General features: G+C 28.3%; 1 protein-coding gene across 1 annotated transcript in view; it reads left to right on the forward strand.

The window, feature by feature from the left end:
* The window catches only part of LOC145296707 (cholecystokinin receptor-like), a 97,422-nt gene that overhangs the window by 47,503 nt on the left and 25,104 nt on the right, over positions 1–24,815 (forward strand). Inside the window, exons 3-5 of the mRNA XM_080142684.1 lie at positions 16,296–16,417; positions 21,147–21,270; positions 24,612–24,814. Coding sequence (XP_079998810.1) covers positions 16,296–16,417; positions 21,147–21,270; positions 24,612–24,814 — 449 coding nt within the window. The remainder of the gene's footprint in view (positions 1–16,295; positions 16,418–21,146; positions 21,271–24,611; position 24,815) is intronic.

A 24,815-nucleotide genomic window follows, 5' to 3' on the forward strand; every position in this document is an offset into this window, starting at 1 on the left:
TAATTGTATTTGTTGTTCAATTAATTAGTTTAGGATTAGGTTAGTTTGGTGTAAGGTTAAGTAAAGCTTAGTTTAGTGTTAGGTTAGTTTTAGTGTAAGGTTAGTTTAGTGTTAGGTTAGTTTAGTGTAAGGTTAATTTAGTGTTAGGTTAGTTTAGTGTAAGGTTAGTTTAGTGTAAGGTTGGTTTAGTGTTAGGTTAGTTTAGTGCTAGGTTTATTTAGTGTTAGGTTAGTTTAGTGTAAGGTTAGTTTAGTGTGAGGTTAGTTTAGTGTGAGGTTAGTTTAGTGTAAGGTTAGTTTAGTGTAAGGTTAGTTTAGTGTAAGGTTAGTTTAGTGTGAGGTTAGTTTAGTGTGAGGTTAGTTTAGTGTGAGGTTAGTTTAGTGTAAGGTTAGCTTAGTGTAAGGTTAGTTTAGTGTGAGGTTAGTTTAGGCTTAATTTAGTTTAAGTCTCAGTTTTGTTTAGTGCCAGTTTATGCTTTACTTTCACACCACATAATTCCCTACATTCTATTCTTTACTAATTTTTTCTTAGACTTTTTGCGATTATCTTTTCTTAATGATTGTATTTTCTTTAATATTTCCTAATATTTTATTTTTGTTAGCCAATTTTCTTGTTTGTTTGTTTAGTCAATTTTCTTTTGTTTTCGTATTTCAATTTTAATTATGAACACATTTTCCTCACTTATTCGATTTATTTCTTCCTACTGTTTCGTTCGACTGTTTTCAAAATGTTTTGATAAGTCATTCTCAGCTGGTGCGGCCAATTTTTTTCGTTTACTACTGAATTTTTTTAGCATACAATCACACAAGTAACAGTGATCTTAGCTTTGACTTGGCGACATTCACCTAGGATAGATTGAGTCAGCTTTTTCCATAGAACACACAGCGTCCTGGATGAACGCAATCAACGTATGAAGGTCTGCAACGTCCCAAATAGTTATGGGCAGACACTCTCGGAACAACAACGAATATCATAGAACTGATGATCTGAAGTAGGTTCGGTATCTGCTTTGATGATCACGTCTTTAGCTGGTCTACCGTGCATCATCGTCAATCTTGGATGGTTCTAGAGCTCTTGATTTGCGGAAAAAATCTCCTGCGTTAACAAACACACAAAGTTTCCTTTAAAAAAAAGCCTGGTTAAAAGAGACAATCCTGCATTTCGTACAGTTTTATGTATCGGTGAATGTGGGCAATCTTAAACGCTTCTATGATTAAATATACATCCGTGCATGTGTATGTGTTTGCGCGTGTTTACTTGAATGATATTTATGTTATAAAATTAAGAATAATTAGTGAGACCACGGAATGAGAAGTATATTTAGTTAACAAATAATAATAATAAGTAAGACCTCGGAATGGGAAGTATATTTAGTCAACAAATATGTTTAATAATAATAATTAGTAAGACCTCGGAATGGGAAGTATATTTAGTTAACAAATATGTTTAATAATAATAATTAGTAAGACCACGGAATGAGAAGTATATTTAGTCAACAAATATGTTTAATAATAATAATTAGTAAGACCTCGGAATGGGAAGTATATTTAGTTAACAAATATGTTTAATAATAATAATTAGTAAGACCACGGAATGAGAAGTATATTTAGTCAACAAATATATTTAATAATAATAATTAGTAAGACCACGGAATGAGAAGTATATTTAGTCAACAAATATATTTAATAATAATAACTAGTAAGACCACGGAATGAGAAGTATATTTAGTTTACAAATATATTTAATAATAATAATTAGTAAGACCACGGAATAGGAAGTATATTTAGTCAACAAATATTTTTAATGATAATAATTAGTAAGACCTCGGAATGGGAAGTATATTTAGTCAACAAATATTTTTCATAATAATAATTAGTAAGACCACGGAATGAGAAGTATATTTTGTCAACAAATATGTTTAATAATAATAATTAGTAAGACTACGGAATGAGAAGTATATTTAGTCAACAAATGTGTTTAATAATAATAATTAGTAAGACCACGGAATGAGAAGTATATTTAGTCAACAAATATTTTTGATAATTATAAATAGTAAGACCACGGAATGAGAAGTATATTTAGTCAACAAATGTGTTTAATAATAATAATTAGTAAGACCACGGAATGAGAAGTATATTTAGTCAACAAATATTTTTAATAATAATAATTAGTAAGACGACGGAATGAGAAGTATATTTAGTCAACAAATATGTTTAATAATAATAATTAGTAAGACCACAGAATGAGAAGTATATTTAGTCAACAAATATGTTTAATAATAATAATTAATAGGACCACGGAATGAGAAGTATATTTAGTCAACAAATATGTTTAATAATAATAAAAAGTAAGACCACGGAATGAGAAGTATATTTAGTCAACAAGTATGTTTAATAATAATAATTAATAGGACCACAGAATGAGAAGTATATTTAGTCAACAAACATGTTTAACAATAATAATAATAATAATAATAATAATAATAATAATAATAATAATAATAATAATAATAATAATAATTAATAGGACCACGGAATGAGAAGTATATTTAGTCAACAAATATGTTAAATAATAATAATAATAATTAATAGGACCACGAGATGAGAAGTATATTTAGTCAACAAATATGTTTAATAATAATAATAATAATAATAATAATAATAATAATAATAATAATAATAATAATAATAATAATTAATAGGACCACGGAATGAGAAGTATATTTAGTCAACAAATATGTCTAATAATAATAATTAGTAAGACCACGGAATGAGAAGTATATTTAGTTAACAAATATGTTTAGTAATAATAATCAGTAGGACCACGGAATGAGAAGTATATTTAGTCAACAAATATGTTTAATAATAATAATGAGTAAGACCACAGAATGAGAAGTATATTTAGTTAAGAAATATGTTTAATAATAATAATTAGTAAGACCACGGAATAAGAAGTATATTTAGTTAACAAATATGTTTAATAATAATAATTAGTAAGACCACGGAATGAGAAGTATATTTAGTTAACAAATATGTTTAATAATAAAAATTAGTAAGACCATGGAATAAGAAGTATATTTAGTCAACAAATATTTTTAATAATAATAATTAGTAAGACCACGGAATGAGAAGTATATTTAGTCAACAAATATTTTTAATAATAATAATTAGTAAGACCACGGAATGAGAAGTATATTTAGTCAACAAATATTTTTAATAATAATAATTAGTAAGACCACGGAATGAGAAGTATATTTTGTCAACAAATATGTTTAATAATAATAATTAGTAAGACTACGGAATGAGAAGTATATTTAGTCAACAAATGTGTTTAATAATAATAATTAGTAAGACCACGGAATGAGAAGTATATTTAGTCAACAAATATTTTTGATAATTATAAATAGTAAGACCACGGAATGAGAAGTATATTTAGTCAACAAATGTGTTTAATAATAATAATTAGTAAGACCACGGAATGAGAAGTATATTTAGTCAACAAATATTTTTAATAATAATAATTAGTAAGACGACGGAATGAGAAGTATATTTAGTCAACAAATATTTTTAATAATAATAATTAGTAAGACCACGGAATGAGAAGTATATTTAGTCAACAAATATGTTTAATAATAATAATTAGTAAGACCACGGAATGAGAAGTATATTTAGTCAAAATATATTTTTAATAATAATAATTAGTAAGACCACGGAATGAGAAGTATATTTAGTCATCAAATATGTTTAATAATAATAATTTGTAAGACTACGGAATGAGAAGTATATTTAGTCAACAAATATTTTTAATAATAATAATTAGTAAGACCACAAAATGAGAAGTATATTTAGTTAACAAATATGTTTAATAATAATAATTAGTAAGACCACGAAATGAGAAGTATATTTAGTCAAAATATATTTTTAATAATAATAATTAGTAAGACCACGAAATGAGAAGTATATTTAGTCAACAAATATTTTTAATAATAATAATAATAATTAATAGGACCACGGAATGAGAAGTATATTTAGTCAACAAATATGTTTAATAATAATAATTAGTAAGCCCACGAAATAAGAAGTATATTTAGTCAACAAATATTTTTAATAATAATAATTAGTAAGACCACGAAATGAGAAGTATATTTAGTTAACAAATATGTTTAATAATAATAATAATAATTAATAGGACCACGGAATGAGAAGTATATTTAGTCAACAAATATGTTTAATAATAATGATTAGTAAGACCACGAAATGAGAAGTATATTTAGTCAACAAATATGTTTAATAATAATAATAATAATTAATAGGACCACGGAATGAGAAGTATATTTAGTCAACAAATATGTTTAATAATAATAATAATAATTAATAGGACCACGGAATGAGAAGTATATTTAGTCAACAAATATGTTTAATTATAATGATTAGTAAGACCACGAAATGAGTAGTATATTTAGTTAAGAAATATGTTTAATAATAATAATTAGTAAGACCACGGAATGAGAAGTATATTTAGTCAACAAATATGTTTAATAATAATGATTAGTAGGACCACGGAATGAGAAGTATATTTAGTAAACAAATATTTTTAATACTTATAAATAGTAAGACACCGGAATGAGAAGTATATTTAGTCAATAAATATGTTTAATAATAATAATTAGTAGGACCACGGAATGAGAAGTATATTTAGTCAACAAATATTTTTAATAATTATAAATAGTAAGACCACGGAATAAGAAGTATATTTAGTCAACAAATATTTTTAATAATAATAATTAGTAGGACCACGAAATGAGAAGTATATTTAGTCAACAAATTTTTTTTTTTTTTTTTTTTTTTTTTTTTTTAATTCAATTTTCACCCCAAACAAGGCACAGTGCCACTTTGAAGCAGGGGGCTACTATTAGGGAATTAATTAGCGGGGTCATTATGAAGGGAGAAGAGTAGAAAGATGTTTGTTAACATTACACTTGAACCTCTGCATATCATTGCAGTTGGGAAAGCAGAATCCCGGAAGGGAGTTCCAAAGACCCGCAGTTCTGGGGAAGAAACTATTGGAGTAAAAGGCTTTCTTGCACCTAGGGATCTCCACTGTAAAGGGATGAGACTTAGTAGCTTGTCGGGTTTGTCGGGGGTAGTTACGTCGGGGAGGTACAAGTGTTTGCAGTTCGTCAGAGCATTCACCATTAAAGTATTTGTAGAACAGGCAGAGGGATGCAACATCTCGTCGATGGGACAGAGGTTGAAGCCCAGATGACAGTTCAGGACCTATCAGGTTTGCGACTCTTTTTTGAACCCTGTCCAGGAGCGAGAGACAAGCAGCAGATGCACCAGCCCAGATGTGACAACAGTACTCCATACATGGGCGAATGGTTGCCTTATAGAGGTATAGGATACTGGCAGGCGTAAGTAGTTTTCTAGCACGGTAGAGGGAGCCAACCTTCCTTGCAGCAGCCTTGGCAATGCTCTCAATGTATCTATTCCAGTTCATATTCCCTGTAAACGTTAGGCCGAGGAGTTTAAAAGAAGTACTTTCAGGCAATGTGTTCTTGGCCATTGCTATTGGTGGTAGAGAAGGTTTCTTGTAGTTATTGAAGGAAACAAGCTTAGTCTTAGCAGCATTGAATGAGACCAACCATTTTTGTCCCCATTCCACTACGGATTGGAGGTCATCCTCTAGTGTTTCTGCCATTTTCTTGGATATGTGTTCATTTGTTTTCCCCTCATATCTGTTATAGAGAGTGGTGTCATCGGCAAATATACCCATCTCCGAAACAATATTATCAGGGAGGTCGTTTATGAATATCAGGAACAATAGAGGTCCAAAGATAGACCCCTGAGGCACTCCCGCATTTATGTCATATTGTTTGGATGTACGTCCGTCGAGGACAACTTTGATTTTTCTATTACTTAAGAAGGATTTAATTACGTTATGAATTCTTCCAGTGATTCCATATGATCTAATTTTCCTTAGAAGACCATCGTGCCATACCCTGTCAAAAGCCTTAGATATATCAAGGGCCACCGCTCTACCCTCCCCTGTTTTATCCAATGAACGGTATATACGTTCAGAAACTACAGTTAAGATATCTGCTGTTGAATATTTTTAATAATAATAATTAGTAGGACCACGAAATGAGAAGTATATTTAGTCAACAAATATGTTTAATAATAATGATTAGTAAGACCATGGAATGAGAAGTATATTTAGTTAACAAATATGTTTAATAATAATAATTAGTAAGACCACAGAATGAGAAGTATATTTAGTTAAGAAATATGTTTAATAATAATATTTAGTAAGACCACGGAATGAGAAGTATATTTAGTCAACAAATATGTTTAATAATAATGATTAGTAGGACCACGGAATGAGAAGTATATTTAGTCAACAAATATTTTTATAATTATAAATAGTAAGACCACGGAATAAGAAGTATATTTAGTCAACAAATATGTTTAATAATAATAATTAGTAGGACCACGGAATGAGAAGTATATTTAGTCAACAAATATTTTTAATAATAATAATTAGTAAGACCACGGAATGAGAAGTATATTTAGTCAACAAATATGTTTAATAATAATGATTAGTAAGACCACGGAATGAGAAGTATATTTAGTCAACAAATATATTTAATAATAATAATTAGTAAGACCACGGAATGAGAAGTATATTTAGTCAACAAATATATTTAATAATAATAACTAGTAAGACCACGGAATGAGAAGTATATTTAGTTTACAAATATATTTAATAATTAAAATTAGTAAGACCACGGAATAGGAAGTATATTTAGTCAACAAATATTTTTAATGATAATAATTAGTAAGACCTCGGAATGGGAAGTATATTTAGTCAACAAATATTTTTCATAATAATAATTAGTAAGACCACGGAATGAGAAGTATATTTAGTCAACAAATATGTTTAATAATAATAATTAGTAAGACCACAGAATGAGAAGTATATTTAGTCAACAAATATGTTTAATAATAATAATTAATAGGACCACGGAATGAGAAGTATATTTAGTCAACAAATATGTTTAATAATAATAAAAAGTAAGACCACGGAATGAGAAGTATATTTAGTCAACAAATATGTTTAATAATAATAATTAATAGGACCACAGAATGAGAAGTATATTTAGTCAACAAATATGTTTAATAATAATAATAATAATAATAATAATAATAATAATAATAATAATAATAATAATAATTAATAGGACCACGGAATGAGAAGTATATTTAGTCACCAAATATGTTAAATAATAATAATAATAATTAATAGGACCACGAGATGAGAAGTATATTTAGTCAACAAATATGTTTAATAATAATAATAATAATAATAATAATAATAATAATAATAATAATAATAATAATAATAATAATAATAATAATAATAATTAATAGGACCACGGAATGAGAAGTATATTTAGTCAACAAATATGTCTAATAATAATAATTAGTAAGACCACGGAATGAGAAGTATATTTAGTTAACAAATATGTTTAGTAATAATAATCAGTAGGACCACGGAATGAGAAGTATATTTAGTCAACAAATATGTTTAATAATAATAATGAGTAAGACCACAGAATGAGAAGTATATTTAGTTAAGAAATATGTTTAATAATAATAATTAGTAAGACCACGGAATAAGAAGTATATTTAGTTAACAAATATGTTTAATAATAATAATTAGTAAGACCACGGAATGAGAAGTATATTTAGTTAACAAATATGTTTAATAATAAAAATTAGTAAGACCATGGAATAAGAAGTATATTTAGTCAACAAATATTTTTAATAATAATAATTAGTAAGACCACGGAATGAGAAGTATATTTAGTCAACAAATATTTTTAATAATAATAATTAGTAAGACCACGGAATGAGAAGTATATTTAGTCAACAAATATTTTTAATAATAATAATTAGTAAGACCACGGAATGAGTAGTATATTTTGTCAACAAATATGTTTAATAATAATAATTAGTAAGACTACGGAATGAGAAGTATATTTAGTCAACAAATGTGTTTAATAATAATAATTAGTAAGACCACGGAATGAGAAGTATATTTAGTCAACAAATATTTTTGATAATTATAAATAGTAAGACCACGGAATGAGAAGTATATTTAGTCAACAAATGTGTTTAATAATAATAATTAGTAAGACCACGGAATGAGAAGTATATTTAGTCAACAAATATTTTTAATAATAATAATTAGTAAGACGACGGAATGAGAAGTATATTTAGTCAACAAATATTTTTAATAATAATAATTAGTAAGACCACGGAATGAGAAGTATATTTAGTCAACAAATATGTTTAATAATAATAATTAGTAAGACCACGGAATGAGAAGTATATTTAGTCAAAATATATTTTTAATAATAATAATTAGTAAGACCACGGAATGAGAAGTATATTTAGTCATCAAATATGTTTAATAATAATAATTTGTAAGACTACGGAATGAGAAGTATATTTAGTCAACAAATATTTTTAATAATAATAATTAGTAAGACCACAAAATGAGAAGTATATTTAGTTAACAAATATGTTTAATAATAATAATTAGTAAGACCACGTTATGAGAAGTATATTTAGTCAAAATATATTTTTAATAATAATAATTAGTAAGACCACGAAATGAGAAGTATATTTAGTCAACAAATATTTTTAATAATAATAATAATAATTAATAGGACCACGGAATGAGAAGTATATTTAGTCAACAAATATGTTTAATAATAATAATTAGTAAGACCACGAAATAAGAAGTATATTTAGTCAACTATTTATTTTTAATAATAATAATTAGTAAGACCACGAAATGAGAAGTATATTTAGTTAACAAATATGTTTAATAATAATAATAATAATTAATAGGACCACGGAATGAGAAGTATATTTAGTCAACAAATATGTTTAATAATAATGATTAGTAAGACCACGAAATGAGAAGTATATTTAGTCAACAAATATGTTTAATAATAATAATAATAATTAATAGGACCACGGAATGAGAAGTATATTTAGTCAACAAATATGTTTAATAATAATAATAATAATTAATAGGACCACGGAATGAGAAGTATATTTAGTCAACAAATATGTTTAATTATAATGATTAGTAAGACCACGAAATTAGTAGTATATTTAGTTAAGAAATATGTTTAATAATAATAATTAGTAAGACCACGGAATGAGAAGTATATTTAGTCAACAAATATGTTTAATAATAATGATTAGTAGGACCACGGAATGAGAAGTATATTTAGTAAACAAATATTTTTAATACTTATAAATAGTAAGACACCGGAATGAGAAGTATATTTAGTCAACAAATATGTTTAAAAATAATAATTAGTAGGACCACGGAATGAGAAGTATATTTAGTCAACAAATATTTTTAATAATTATAAATAGTAAGACCACGGAATAAGAAGTATATTTAGTCAACAAATATTTTTAATAATAATAATTAGTAGGACCACGAAATGAGAAGTATATTTAGTCAACAAATATTTTTAATAATAATAATTAGTAGGACCACGAAATGAGAAGTATATTTAGTCAACAAATATGTTTAATAATAATGATTAGTAAGACCATGGAATGAGAAGTATATTTAGTTAACAAATATGTTTAATAATAATAATTAGTAAGACCACAGAATGAGAAGTATATTTGGTTAAGAAATATGTTTAATAATAATATTTAGTAAGACCACGGAGTGAGAAGTATATTTAGTCAACAAATATGTTTAATAATAATGATTAGTAGGACCACGGAATGAGAAGTATATTTAGTCAACAAATATTTTTATAATTATAAATAGTAAGACCACGGAATAAGAAGTATATTTAGTCAACAAATATGTTTAATAATAATAATTAGTAGGACCACGGAATGAGAAGTATATTTAGTCAACAAATATTTTTAATAATAATAATTAGTAAGACCACGGAATGAGAAGTATATTTAGTCAACAAATATGTTTAATAATAATGATTAGTAAGACCACGGAATGAGAAGTATATTTAGTCAACAAATATTTTTTATAATTATAAATAGTAAGACCACGGAATGAGAAGTATATTTAGTCAACAAATATGTTTTATTATAATAATTAGTAAGACCACGGAATGAGAAGTATATTTAGTCAACAAATATGTTTAATAATAATGATTAGTAGGACCACGGAATGAGAAGTATATTTAGTCAACAAATATGTTTAATAATAATAATTAGTAGGGCCACGGAATGAGAAGTATATTTAGTCAACAAATATGTTTAATAATAATAATAATAATTAATATGACCACGGAATGAGAAGTATATTTAGTCAACAAATATGTGTAATAATAATAATAATAATAATAATAATAATAATAGTAATAATAATAATAATAATAATAATAATAATAATAATAATAATAATAATAATAATTAATAGGACCACGGAATGAGAAGTATATTTAGTCAACAAATATGTTTAATAATAATAATTAATAGGATTACGGAATGAGAAGTATATTTAGTCAACAAGTATGTTTAATAATAATAATAATAATTAATAGGACCACGGAATGAGAAGTATATTTACTCAACAAATATGTTTAATAATAATAATAATAATAATAATAATAATAATAATAATAGTAATAATAATAATAATAATAATAATTAATAGGACCACGGAATGAGAAGTATATTTAGTCAACAAATATGTTTAATAATAATAATAATAATTAATAGCACCACGGAATACGAAGTATATTTAGTCAACAAATATGTTTAATAATAATGATTAGTAAGACCACGGAATGAGAAGTATATTTAGTCAACAAATATGTTTAATAATTATAAATAGTAAGACCACGGAATGGGAAGTATATTTAGTCAACAAATATGTTTAATAATAATAATAATAATAATTAATAGGACCACGGAATGAGAAGTATATTTAGTCAACAAATATGTTTAATAATAATGATTAGTAAGACCACGGAATGAGAAGTATATTTAGTCAACAAATATGTTTAATAATAATGATTAGTAAGACCACGGAATGAGAAGTATATTTAGTCAACAAATATGTTCAATTATAATAATTAGTAAGACCACGGAATGAGAAGTATATTTAGTCAACAAATATGTTTAATAATAATAATTAGTAGGGCCACGGAATGAGAAGTATATTTAGTCAACAAATATGTTAAATAATAATAATAATAATTAATATGACAACGGAATGAGAAGTATATTTAGTCAACAAATATGTTTAATAATAATAATAATAATAATAATAATTAATAGGACCACGGAATGAGAAGTATATTTAGTCAACAAATATGTTTAATAATAATAATTAGTAAGACCACGGAATGAGAAGTATATTTAGTCAACAAATATGTTTAATAATAATGATTAGTAAGACCACGGAATGAGAAGTATATTTAGTCTACAAATATGTTTAATTACATTAATTAGTAAGACCTCGGAATGGGAAGTATATTTAGTTAACAAATATGTTTAATAATAATAATTCATAGGACCACGGAATGAGAAGTATATTTAGTCAACAAATATGTTTAATAATAATAATTAATAGGACCACGGAATGAGAAGTATATTTAGTCAACAAATATGTTTAATAATAATAATAATAATAATTAATAGGACCACGGAATGAGAAGTATATTTAGTCAACAAATATGTTTAATAATATTAATAATAATTAATAAAACCACGGAAAAAGAAGTATATTTAGTCAACAAATATGTTTAATAATTATAAATATTAAGACCACGGAATGAGAAGTATATTTAGTCAACAAATATGTTTAATAATTATAATAATAATTAATAGGACCACGGAATGAGAAGTATATTTAGTCAACAAATATGTTTAATAATAATGATTAGTAAGACCACGGAATGAGAAGTATATTTAGTCAACAAATATTTTTAATAATTATAAAAAGTAAGACCACGGAATGAGAAGTATATTTAGTCAACAAATATGTTTAATTATAATAATTAGTAAGACCACGGAATGAGAAGTATATTTAGTCAACAAATATGTTTAATAATAATAATTAGTAAGGCCACGGAATGAGAAGTATATTTAGTCAACAAATATGTGTAATAATAATAATAATTATAATTAATATGACCACGGAATGAGAAGTATATTTAGTCAACAAATATGTTTAATAATAATAATAATAATTAATATGACCACGGAATAAGAAGTATATTTAGTCAACAAATATTTTTAATAATTATAAATAGTAAGACCACGGAATGAGAAGTATATTTAGTCAACAAATATGTTTAATAATAATAATAATAATAATTAATAGGACCACGGAATTAGAAGTATATTTAGTCAACAAATATGTTTAATAATAATGATTAGTAAGACCACGGAATGAGAAGTATATTTAGTCAACAAATATTTTTAATAATTATAAATAGTAAGACCACGGAATGAGAAGTATATTTAGTCAACAAATATGTTTAATTACAATAATTAGTAAGACCACGGAATGAGAAGTATATTTAGTCAACAAATATGTTTAATAATAATAATTAGTAGGGCCACGGAATGAGAAGTATATTTAGTCAACAAATATGTTTAATAATAATAATAATAATAATTAATATGACCACGGAATGAGAAGTATATTTAGTCAACAAATATGTTTAATAATAATAATAATAATAATAATTAATATGACCACGGAATAAGAAGTATATTTAGTCAACAAATATTTTTAATAATTATAAATAGTAAGACCACGGAATGAGAAGTATATTTAGTCAACAAATATGTTTAATAATGATAATAATAATAATTAATAGGACCACGGAATTAGAAGTATATTTAGTCAACAAATATGTTTAATAATAATGATTAGTAAGACCACGGAATGAGAAGTAAATTTAGTCAACAAATATGTTTAATAATTATAAATAGTAAGACCACGGAATGAGAAGTATATTTAGTCAACAAATATGCTTAATTATAATAATTAGTAAGACCACGGAATGAGAAGTATATTTAGTCAACAAATATTTTTAATAATAATAATTAATAGGGCCACGGAATGAGAAGTATATTTAGTCAACAAATATGTTTAATAATAATAATAATAATAATTAATATGACCACGGAATGAGAAGTATATTTAATCAACAAATATGTTTAATAATAATAATAATAATAATTAATATGACCACGGAATAAGAAGTATATTTAGTCAACAAATATTTTTAATAATTATAAATAGTAAGACCACGGAATGAGAAGTATATTTAGTCAACAAATATGTTTAATAATAATAATAATAATTAATAGGACCACGGAATTAGAAGTATATTTAGTCAACAAATATGTTTAATAATAATGATTAGTAAGGCCACGGAATGAGAAGTATATTTAGTCAACAAATATGTTTAATAATTATAAATAGTAAGACCACGGAATGAGAAGTATATTTAGTCAACAAATATGCTTAATTATAATAATTAGTAAGACCACGGAATGAGAAGTATATTTAGTCAACAAATATGTTTAATAATAATAATTAATAGGGCCACGGAGTGAGAAGTATATTTAGTCAACAAATATGTTTAATAATAATAATAATAATAATAATTAATATGACCACGGAATGAGAAGTATATTTAATCAACAAATATGTTTAATAATAATAATAATAATAATTAATATGACCACGGAATAAGAAGTATATTTAGTCAACAAATATTTTTAGTAATTATAAATAGTAAGACCACGGAATGAGAAGTATATTTAGTCAACCAATATATTTAATAATAATAATAATAATAATAATAATAATTAATAGGAACACGGAATGAGAAGTATATTTAGTCAACAAATATGTTTAATAATAATGATTAGTAAGACCACGGAATGAGAAGTATATTTAGTCAACAAATATTTTTAATAATATTAATAATAATTAATAGGACCACGGAATGAGAAGTATATTTAGTCAACAAATATGTTTAATAATAATAATAATAATAATAATAATAATAATAATAATAATAATAATAATAATAATAATTAATAGGACCACGGAATGAGAAGTATATTTAGTCAACAAATATGTTTAATAATAATAATTAGTAAGACCACGGAATGAGAAGTATATTTAGTCAACAAATATGTTTAATAATAATGATTAGTAAGACCACGGAATGAGAAGTATATTTAGTCAACAAATATGTTTAATAATAATAATTAATGGGACCACGGAATGAGAAGTATATTTAGTCAACAAATATGTTTAATAATAATAATTAATAGGACCACGGAATGAGAAGTATATTTAGTCAACAAATATGTTTAATAATAATAATAATAATAATAATAATAATAATAATAATAATAATAATAATTAATAGGACCACGGAATGAGAAGTATATTTAGTCAACAAATATGTTTAATAATAATAATAATAATTAATCGGACCACGGAATGAGAAGTATATTTAGTCAACAAATATGTTTAATAATAATAATAATAATAATAATTAATAGGACCACGGAATAAGAAGTATATTTAGTCAACAAATATGTTTAATAATAATAATAATAATTAATAGTTCCACGGAATGAGAAGTATATTTAGTCAACAAATATGTTTTGATAAAGCTTACGGTTTTCTGGATAGCGCAGAAAATTAGTTTTTTGGACAGAAAACCCAATAACACGCAGCAAATATGAGTTAATACTTTTATGAAAATAGTGTCCATTTTATTTTAAATATAGAACTGATTCAAATGAGATATTAGAAATACTCAAAAAGTAATTTTGTGTTACAGAGTATAATACAAATAATAAAATCGCATTATATGAGACCATCTTTTATTTATTCCTTCAGCCAAACACCTGTTGGCAGATAACGTTCTTTAGCCCTGTTTCATTCGAATGTTCCTTTTACATAACTTTCTGCATTTTTCTTAACTGAAGAACTGTTGCACATCAAAATTACTAGAAGTTCTTTTCTCACACAATTACAACAATGAGCAGATATTATTATAATGATAATCGAAAACGAGACTATATCAAAAGAAGGCCACTCTCATATTCTTGTTCAGGGTTGCGAAATTCACCTTTTTAAAGCCAAATGTCGCGAATTTGTTTTTTTAGAACAGATTTGCCTTCAGAATTTGCATGTAATGTTTTTCACAGCGTAACGTACGGAAATAGTCATGCAAAGAAGCAAGCAGAACGTTCTGTAGATTAGAAATAAAATAATGAGGCAAAGTAATTTGGTTGGTAATTGATTTCTACGGAATAATTTACGACTCTAAACCTGCATACAAAATATTACACCTGTTCCGTTTTAGCACAACATTCAAATATCTTTATCTTGCACCTTAGATTTTGTTTTTGAAAATTTGATTCAATATCATATTTCACTAATTGTTCACAGAGATTAGCCACCATTTTTGCAATTGCTTTTATTGATCGGAATACCACCCGATCTCATGTTTTATTTTTATGAAATATATTTTGTAAGTGATCTACAAATATTTTCTCATATTCTATGGAAGCTCATTGAAAAAAATCATATTTCCTGGGAAGTAATAAGGAAAGTAATAATGGACACGTAAGGGAGCAATGAATATTGATCTAGGATATTACGGGCAAAAGATAATACGGAATAAAGAAATGAAACATTGATGATCTAATGAAACAGATTTCAGATGACTAATGGAGGAATGACAGTAGACTTTTGTGACTGAGTGAAATCTACTCCTACCTCTTAAAATATGTATTTATTTGGTTGGATCGGATTTATTATCATTATTGCCATAGTCTTCAAAGATAGGCCCTTATTTAGGAGATTTAGGAATCGTGAAATGACTCTTTTATCATTATACTCATCATCAACATCATCATCACCACCACCATCTAATCGTGGTACGGTCACGGATCTTTTTAATAGTCAGGCAATCTAAATAATCACACAGGTAGATCTTCATATATGAGTCGTGTTCGCTGTTATTTGTTTAAAGAAATGCACATATTTATATAAATGATATTTTTTATGTTAATAAATTAATAATAATAAAAAGGCAAAGTAATTTTGCGCTTAGTCAATTTTTATGTAATAATTAACTTGAGACGCTGGACCAGTACAAAAACATGTAGATGACACTAATTTATGTTATTCTTTTTCTGTAATTCTAAACATGTTTTATTTCCCTATTTTGCAAGGGTATCGCTTTCCTTTCATTCACTTGGACGATGGGTGCAGTCCTTTGCAAAGTTGTACATTACCTTCAAAACGTTTCGATGCTCTGCTCGGTATTCACACTGACAGTTATCAGCATAGAGAGGTAAGTCCGTCTTCTTCTACTTCATTTTTTATTATTCCACAATACTCTGGAGCTATGTCCCAGCTGACTACAATATGGTCGGTCATTTCCACATATAATGTAAAAATATTCTTATGGAGTTGTTCTCATCTTGAGTGTTATTAACCAACGTTATGACCGGGTAGAAGTCTGAAGTAATTCTTAATTGTATCCTTAGTATCGCCTGCACCGAGAACTGAATGTTGAACACCTAGAAAAGTGCCATTTCGAACTGAATTTTACCTAGTTTTTCATATATTAAGCCAAGGACCTTTGCCGACGATTCTAGTATGAATTCTGGGAGCGTCATATATGCATTGTAGTTTTAAATGTTTTAAAGAAATTTTCAAGACTATATATATATATATATATATATATATATATATATATTGTGTATGTGTGTGCTATGCAGTAATAAGTAATGTGATAAGTATATGTGGAAACAAGAATAGGTTTTTTGAGGTTTTTAACATTTATACTAGAATTGTCCACAACGAAGAGTAAAGTTCTAAGTGAAATTCAGTATTAAGTGACGCTCTTAAGATATAATTATCGAAATCTTAAACAGAAAAAAAAGATGACAATTTTACCATCGTATGTCTAAAATTAAAAAGAAAAACTAATCTAAGGACTAACTAAAATTAAAATATCTGCAAAAAGATAGAAAATAGCTTCAATATAACAAGTAAAACGAGGAAATTGTAAAAAAAACAAACAAACATAAAACGCTAAAGAAAGGCGTCGAGAAGAATGTCCATGCTATATGAACGCAACGGAGATTATAAAACAAACATCTGCGTGTCCAGTAACAAGGACAAAATGAAGATATAGGAAAAGGCCGTACAGCGGCGGGGGGAACTATAAAGATTTTATTAAATGGAGGCAGATGCAAGCGATAATACAAAACAAAATTAAACACAAACAAACGGGTATTCAGCAAATAATATGAATACATGAATTAATCCACAAAATATTAGCTAGCACACGTGTCCATCGGATCACCGAACTTAAGCAGCGTTGAGCCTGGTCATACTTAGATGAGGTTTTCGATGCTTTTGCAGAATTTGAAATAAACGAAACGGTTTTGCTGAACTTAACCTAAAACTTAAAGTAGGTTACTGCATTGTTGGGTTAAAGGATAGTTCAATTCAAATTCTGTAAAAAAATATATGAAATAATAAGTGCTAAAAACAAATACATCACACATGCGTATAAATATGTGTCATCTTTGTTTCGGAATGTTTTATAACCTATATTATATGAGGATGTTACTAATCATCTACGACAAATTAAGGCAAGACAAATGTATGACAAAACTACTAAGAACTACTTTCAAACTACTTTCTTGACGCTATCTCATTACAAAAAGCTGGCTCTCGTGATTTTTTAGAATCTATATTAGTGTGGTTAATAGTTATACGTTTGCTATTCCTCCTTTATTTGATTGTCTTAAGGTTATTTCATCTTCTAATGATAAGGCTGACATCTTTGCTCATCTTTATGTTGACAATTCTAGTGATGATTTTTATGGTGTTCTTGATTTTCCTTTGAAATCTCTTGATTCTATAATTATTACTCCAAAGATGGTTGCCCTGGCGATTCTAAGGCTTCTGGTTCTGATTCAATCCCTGTTGTTATTCTCAAAAGTTGTGCCCCTGAACGTATTTCTATCCTCAAAATTATTCAATCTCTTTTTTGTTAAATTACGTTTTGTTCTAGTTGTAAAAAGTCCCCAGTTGTCATTATCTTTAAAAATGCTGCTGATCGATCGGACCCAACTAATTATCGTCTTGTTAATTTCCTGTAATTAGCAAAGCTTTTGAAACGTTGGTCAATGGCAAGTTTGTTAATCTTCTGGAAAATCTGGTCGTCTTTATTATGAGCTTCGTGATTTTCGTTCAACTGTTCTCTTTTAACTGTTGTAACCGATCGGATCTGTCGGTTTATCGATAATTCAGGAGAGGGTGAAGCCATTGCACTCGACACTTCGAAGGTATTCGACAGAGGCATTCTGGCCTTCTGCATAAACTTCGAGGTTATGGCATTAGTCGTGAAGTTTTTGACATTTTTAGGTCTTTTCTTTTCTGATCGAAGCATGCGAATAACTGGATAGTGTCTCTCCATTCTCTTTTCCTATCAATGCTGGTCTTCCTCACAGCTCAATTCAAGGCCCAACTTTGTTTCCTCTCTATATCAATGATCTTCCACATAATATTGTCCAGAAAGTTAAAATATATGCTTATAATGCATTCTCTATTTTGGTATTGCTTTTCATCTTTTCCTCGGATCAGTTGAAATATTCTGTTGATACGAAATGGCTTATTTCGTTTAATCCTGTTAACTTGTGTCTTTCAATCGTAAACGTACCCCTTTTCTTCCTTGGGGTTCTGTGGATAGCTCTGCTCTTGAAAAAAACTCGACTCTGAAACTTCTTGGTCTGTTTTCTCATCAGATCTTTCTTGAAGTATATATACTACATCTATTGCTCTTTTGGCTTCTTGTAAAATAAACTCTCTATATCGTTTAAAACACTTTCGCATACCTGAGGCTAATTTCTATCTCTACATATCTACTATCAGACCAAGTATGGAGTATTGTAATACTTAGGCTGGTGAATCTCTGTTCGATTTGAGAGTTATTGATAATCTGCAGAAACGTATCTGCAATTTTCTTGGCCTTACTCTATCTTCTCTTTTGCAACCTCTCTCTCACATACGTGATGTTGTTAGTCTAGTTTTTTCTATTAATACTTTTATGGCTTGTGTTCTTTAGAATTTTTGTTCTAGGTCGTATTGCTCGTTGGTTTAGTGGTCTCCTCTAATTCGCTGTTTTTATACCTAATTGTAAGACAGCTTCCTATTCTAGTAGCATCTTTTCAAGAATCACGAGCTTGTGGAACTATCTTCCGGTTGATTGTGTTCCATCTACTGTTGACCTTGGTATTTTCAAAACTAAGGTCAATAGGCATCTCCTGTCTTTGTGATAATCATCTTTCATTCTTGTTAGCTCCTTATGTTAAATGGCTTCACGCTTTGTCTGGAGCATTGTCCATAAAAACACAACTGTTCATGTGGTTTCTTATTCGTATGATATTTAAACATGCCATTCGGGCAAATAATTAACAAGAACACGGAAAGTAAAGGTATACAATAATATATTAGGAAGAAAAGTTATATACATATTTACATGTCTTCAGATATACTTCAGTTGGAGATATTCCGGCAGATGGCGTGTTGCATGTTTTACTGGAGGCAATATCGGCGTTTTTGCCTATTTGGCGGTCGGTTGCCGAAATTCCCCGGTATTGGTGATTGATACCTTTATATATCTCACTCACCCGCCTATGTTAATTAGTGGGCGTCTCCACAACAGATATCAACCGAGAATTTTCTAAAAGAAATTGCATTCTTTTCATTTGTATAGTGAAATCTAGACGATGATTACCATTTTAAATAAGTGAGAATGAAACAATAAACTGTTTTAAAATAGTTTCAATTACATAAAAATTGAATGTTAGAACCAAACCAAAGAAATTATTGAATTTGAAGAAAGGATCCTTTATTGAAATGTTGGCGTTGCTTTCTCTTCTGTCAAAGACGGAGGGACATTCTGAGCTAAGCATATTTAGAGCCCACTGGTCCCTTAGTTTATAGTTGATCTTAAATCATTATTTACCCTTGCGGTTCGTTTTTAGTTTTGAGACAGGCTTTCATATATAAACTAGTATGATACTCATTGCATCACGAGCAAAATCAATTACTAGAAAAAAAGAACAATTTGCATCAATTTTACACCCATTACGAAAATTATAATTAAGATATAATGATACTGAATCTTATGTCTAGGATCCTTATTCCAACTTTGATCAAGATTAATTACATGATTCTGATTCTAGAAAATGTCCAAAATTTAATGATTAAGCTTAAGGGTCCTTATGAAGAAAATGGAAAATCGGTGAAACTTTCTTAAGTATTTCATGCTTATGTATCAAATTTAATGAAGATGTGAAATATTTATACTTTTAAATAGGAATTGTGCTCTCCTACAAACCTATTCATGTATTCCCACGAAATCGGAATTTTGGATATATTTATTAATTAATGCTTAATATTTATTGTTAACAAAACTAAATACAATCCACATTTTAATACCTGGTGATTGGGAACTCTGTGCTAAAATTCACATTGATCTATTAGTTTAGTAATTAAATCTGTGCATACAAATATATAAATATATAAGCATTTAAATAAATAGAGAGAAAAAGAAAATTAAATTTGAATTGCAATTGAGTTCAAATTGTTTTGGTATTTCGAAGTATTTTATTTTTTGAAAAAATAACTCGTCTTTTATTTTTTGAAAAAAAAAAGAGTCGATTTATTTATTTTTTGAAAAAAAGAGTTATTTTTTTTATTAAAAAAGAATCGTTTATGTTTTTTGAAAAAAATGTCGTTTTCCTTATTTTTTGAAAAAAGAGTCGTTTTTTATTTTTTTTATTTTTTGAAAAAAGGGTCGTTTTTTTTAAAAAGAGTCGTTTTCTTTATTTTTTTAATCTTATTTTTATGAAGAGTTAAATTGTTCCATGTGTTGGTTATCAAAATACTGACATAGTCAAAAAGTACATGTGGTATTCTTAGCCCAAGAGAGCGTATTCCTATTACTCATGAAACCGCTGGTACTAATGTCATAATTTTCCTTGTTTCAATTTTCACAGGTACATCGCCATTCGTCATCCATTGAAGGCGAAGTACGTATGTACGCTGGTACATGCCCGCGTTGTCATACTGAGCGTCTGGTTACTTTCTTTCGTTTGCTCGATCCCAATTTTATTTGGACAAGTAAGTATTCCATACTTTTTAAAAACGACAAAGCAACCTGCATCAGTAACACAAAAAATTAACATTTACAATGAGAAATCTGTCGTTATTAAAAAAAAGTTATGGGCATAAGACGTGTCAGCCAAACGAGCATACAACTTTGACTCAGATAATGTTTTTTTCGTGTTCTCCATCTCTCCTTATATAAAAGCGCCTTTCTTTGTTTTTGTGAGGAACGGTTTCTACCAAACTCCTCTGACAATTTTTGATCTACAGACTTGAAACTTGATATATGTGGGATTTATACCCATAGAACATGTTCAATTTAATTTTTAGCCGGTAAAAATATTTGCTAAGGGGTCCAAATTCAAATAATAATTGTATATTGGCAGGCGTAAGTCGACTTAAAGTGCTTTTCTACTCTTGCGCATACATTATATACATTTATAAGTTAAACACACTATTTTTTATTTTTTAATATGTGTATGGACGTTGCTCACAAGGTAACGAAAAAGGCTGTAGGATTATATGTTTTGGTTTCGATTCTAGGTGATACTCCCTGGTCATACTTTTTTGTAGCTTTGAAATCACTACTATTTTTGGGGTACAATATAATAATCGATAGAGAATTGACTCTATAATAATAAATACGAAATCTGCATAAATTAAAATAGCATATTTTACGACCGGACAACGCCAGGCAACCTACTAGTATTGCTTAAAGATAAGCTCCCTCTGTTACATAAACTTCACAATTCACAGTAAAAATAAATGGGCTGCTACCGGTACAATCACTAATCATAACAGCGAAACATATCCCGTGACAACCACTTCTCCCACAGCCGGAACACTTTAAATGAATATTTCATAGCAGCACACCCCCACACACACACACACAAAAAAGAAAATCATCGAATTTGAAGAAAGAGTCTTTTATTGAGATGTCGTGGTCGCCGTCTTCTCTGACAGTGAGAGGGTATTTCGAGCAACGGATATTTGTAGCCTGTTTTCCCCTTAATTCCTTGTAAATCTTAAATAATTATCTTCTCTTGCGGTTCGCTCTGTGTCTATCAACCAACTGCCTACTTCTCCTTCACCCCTCTCTTTTAGATATGTGATGTCACGTCCGCTTCTGGCACACTAAGGGTCTAGCTAACAGCAGAGTACGCTATATTAAACCCAGTTTTCTGTTATCCTTAACTGACAAAATTATACCCGTCTCATATTTTACACCTTTCTCGAGCTAAAAGACTTATCATAACTGCCATTATTCTATATCTTTATAAAATCGTCATTAGTCCATGCATCAAGTATCGGAGTTTTATCTAGTACCGTGCGTCAACCACTAATATCTCTCTTTTGGACAAAGTGCAAAAAAGAATTTCTAACATAACAGATCATGCACCGCCTGCCAGACTACAACACCTGTCGCATCGCCGCAGTATTGCATCCCAATGCTTGTTTTATAAGTACTTCCACTAAATGTGCTCCGATAAAATTATTACACTTGTATCATTCAATAAAAATACCTCCGAAGTACTAGAATAGCAGAAAAGTCGTACCCCTTTCGCTGTAGAATCTCTAGATACTAGAGGATTGCTTACTCTAGTAGCGTAGCTCTTTACTTTGGCTGCTTGGGGTTTGAATTCCTTCCCTGCTACCAAGATGTACTAACATGGAGAAATGTAAATGTAATATGAACAAACATCCCTATCTAGGTTTGCTTTCTGTAAATCTGCTCCTTATCTTATATACGACACAATCACGGTGGAACACCGATTCTCGCCAGATCATCGAAGTTAAGCAACGTTGAGCCTGGCCAGTACCAGATGGGTTTCTATTTGGGAAGGCGAGGTGCTGTATGCACCGCGAAGTAAAATACCAGGTTGAAAAACTGGCGCGGTCTATCCTTCTCTCAAGGGTAGATAGGACTCTCTTAATCTATGATAAGCACCCCATGTAGTGATGGCGTCGCGATAAAAAATACCCTTGATAGCCCTGGCGAAGCATCGAGTATTCAGCTATCGACAAGATTTGAATTACACTACATCTCGCGTAGTGAGTTCAATCTCGGCTACGGCTGCTCTGAATGGATGGATGGCCCTAATCACAATAGACTCTTTCAACTCAGTAACAACATGTCTCGTTTAGGGTAAGCATCGTAAAGAAAGAAAGTTTAATTATTTGAGTTCACTTTAACATCTTAATTCATGTTATATATACAGACAGGAACATTAATGTTTTCATTCATAATATCAGAACGGTGCGAAAGTTTTTGTCTATTTGTAAAAAATACATTTCAACCTTTGTAATTGATTCGATATGTATGGCTATTACTTAACCATATCATCATTTGAAAAGTTTTTTTTCTGATTATTAAAACACCATCCATATTTTTCTGCAATGTTCCCAGCCACGTTGACTCGGAAACGACTTTCTTTTGGCAACAGAAAATGAGCCATCTTCAATCATAATACTCATCTTCAACAGCATTTTGTAGAAGAATTTGGTTAAGAAATATTTCTCAATCATGCATATTCTACCTCAAATTATCACTTATTTCGAGTATTACAAAACTTTTAGATGGTCTTACGTTATCAACACGAGAGAGGATTGAGCATAGTTTAAATTCATATTTTATATCAATACTTCAATCATGTTACAAGTGAGGCCTTTATAAGCTCGTTGACAGATGTGGTCAAGTTATAGAGAGCAAAGGTCGTTATTGTTGAATAAAAATCAAAGAAAAACTCAGTTTTTCTTTTCAAATTGAAATTTTCAGTCGGCAAAAATTTTGCACCGATCTAATATTTGAAGAATTAATTTTGAATGGATATGGATTAGTCCAAATACTCATCTCTCATTTGATTTTGTTTGGCTGTGTTGTTTTTCCTGCATATCAACCCTGTTCGGATTACTTAATATCGAATACATTCATTTTGCTAAAATTTGTAAACTTCAAGTTTTTTATATGTTCAGATATTTATCTTGATGTTATAGAAGAAAATTGCTTTTATTTTCAGCAGTACAAAGCATGATTGTTTTTTGTTCTTTTCCTTTATAAAACTCAATGTTTGGTATTTTTATGTTAGGAAGTCAGTAACTTCAGCCATCCTGATTTGGGCTTATAAATTATCTTTCAGTTTTGTTTGTTTCTAAGTACGGCTGAATGTTATTCAACCAGAAATAGTTTACTTCATATTATTTCAATATTTCAGCTTCTATGTCAATGCAGTCTCACTCACTACATAGGACAATCATAAGAGTCACAGCCAAGATGAATATATGATATAACAATATCACGATAGGCCAGAATAATGCCATTCTAAAGCAAATACTTGGAATTTTGTTTTATTTTTCAGCGCCACATTGAAGTCGGAACACGTCGTATTGGTTATTATTGCCTGAAAGACTGGTCGAAGCAATTCTACTCGAAGTTTTATGAACTGTACATGTTGATAATAATGCTGGTCATACCATCTGTAATCATGACATTGGCTTATTTCGGAATTTGCCAGGAAATGTGGAATGTCACGTATCGCCGGGCAAATATGAGAAATGGAAGG

This window comes from Euprymna scolopes, chromosome 17 (assembly GCF_053919585.1).
Source record: "Euprymna scolopes isolate OS-2025 chromosome 17, ASM5391958v1, whole genome shotgun sequence".
Lineage (NCBI taxonomy): Eukaryota > Metazoa > Mollusca > Cephalopoda > Sepiida > Sepiolidae > Euprymna > Euprymna scolopes.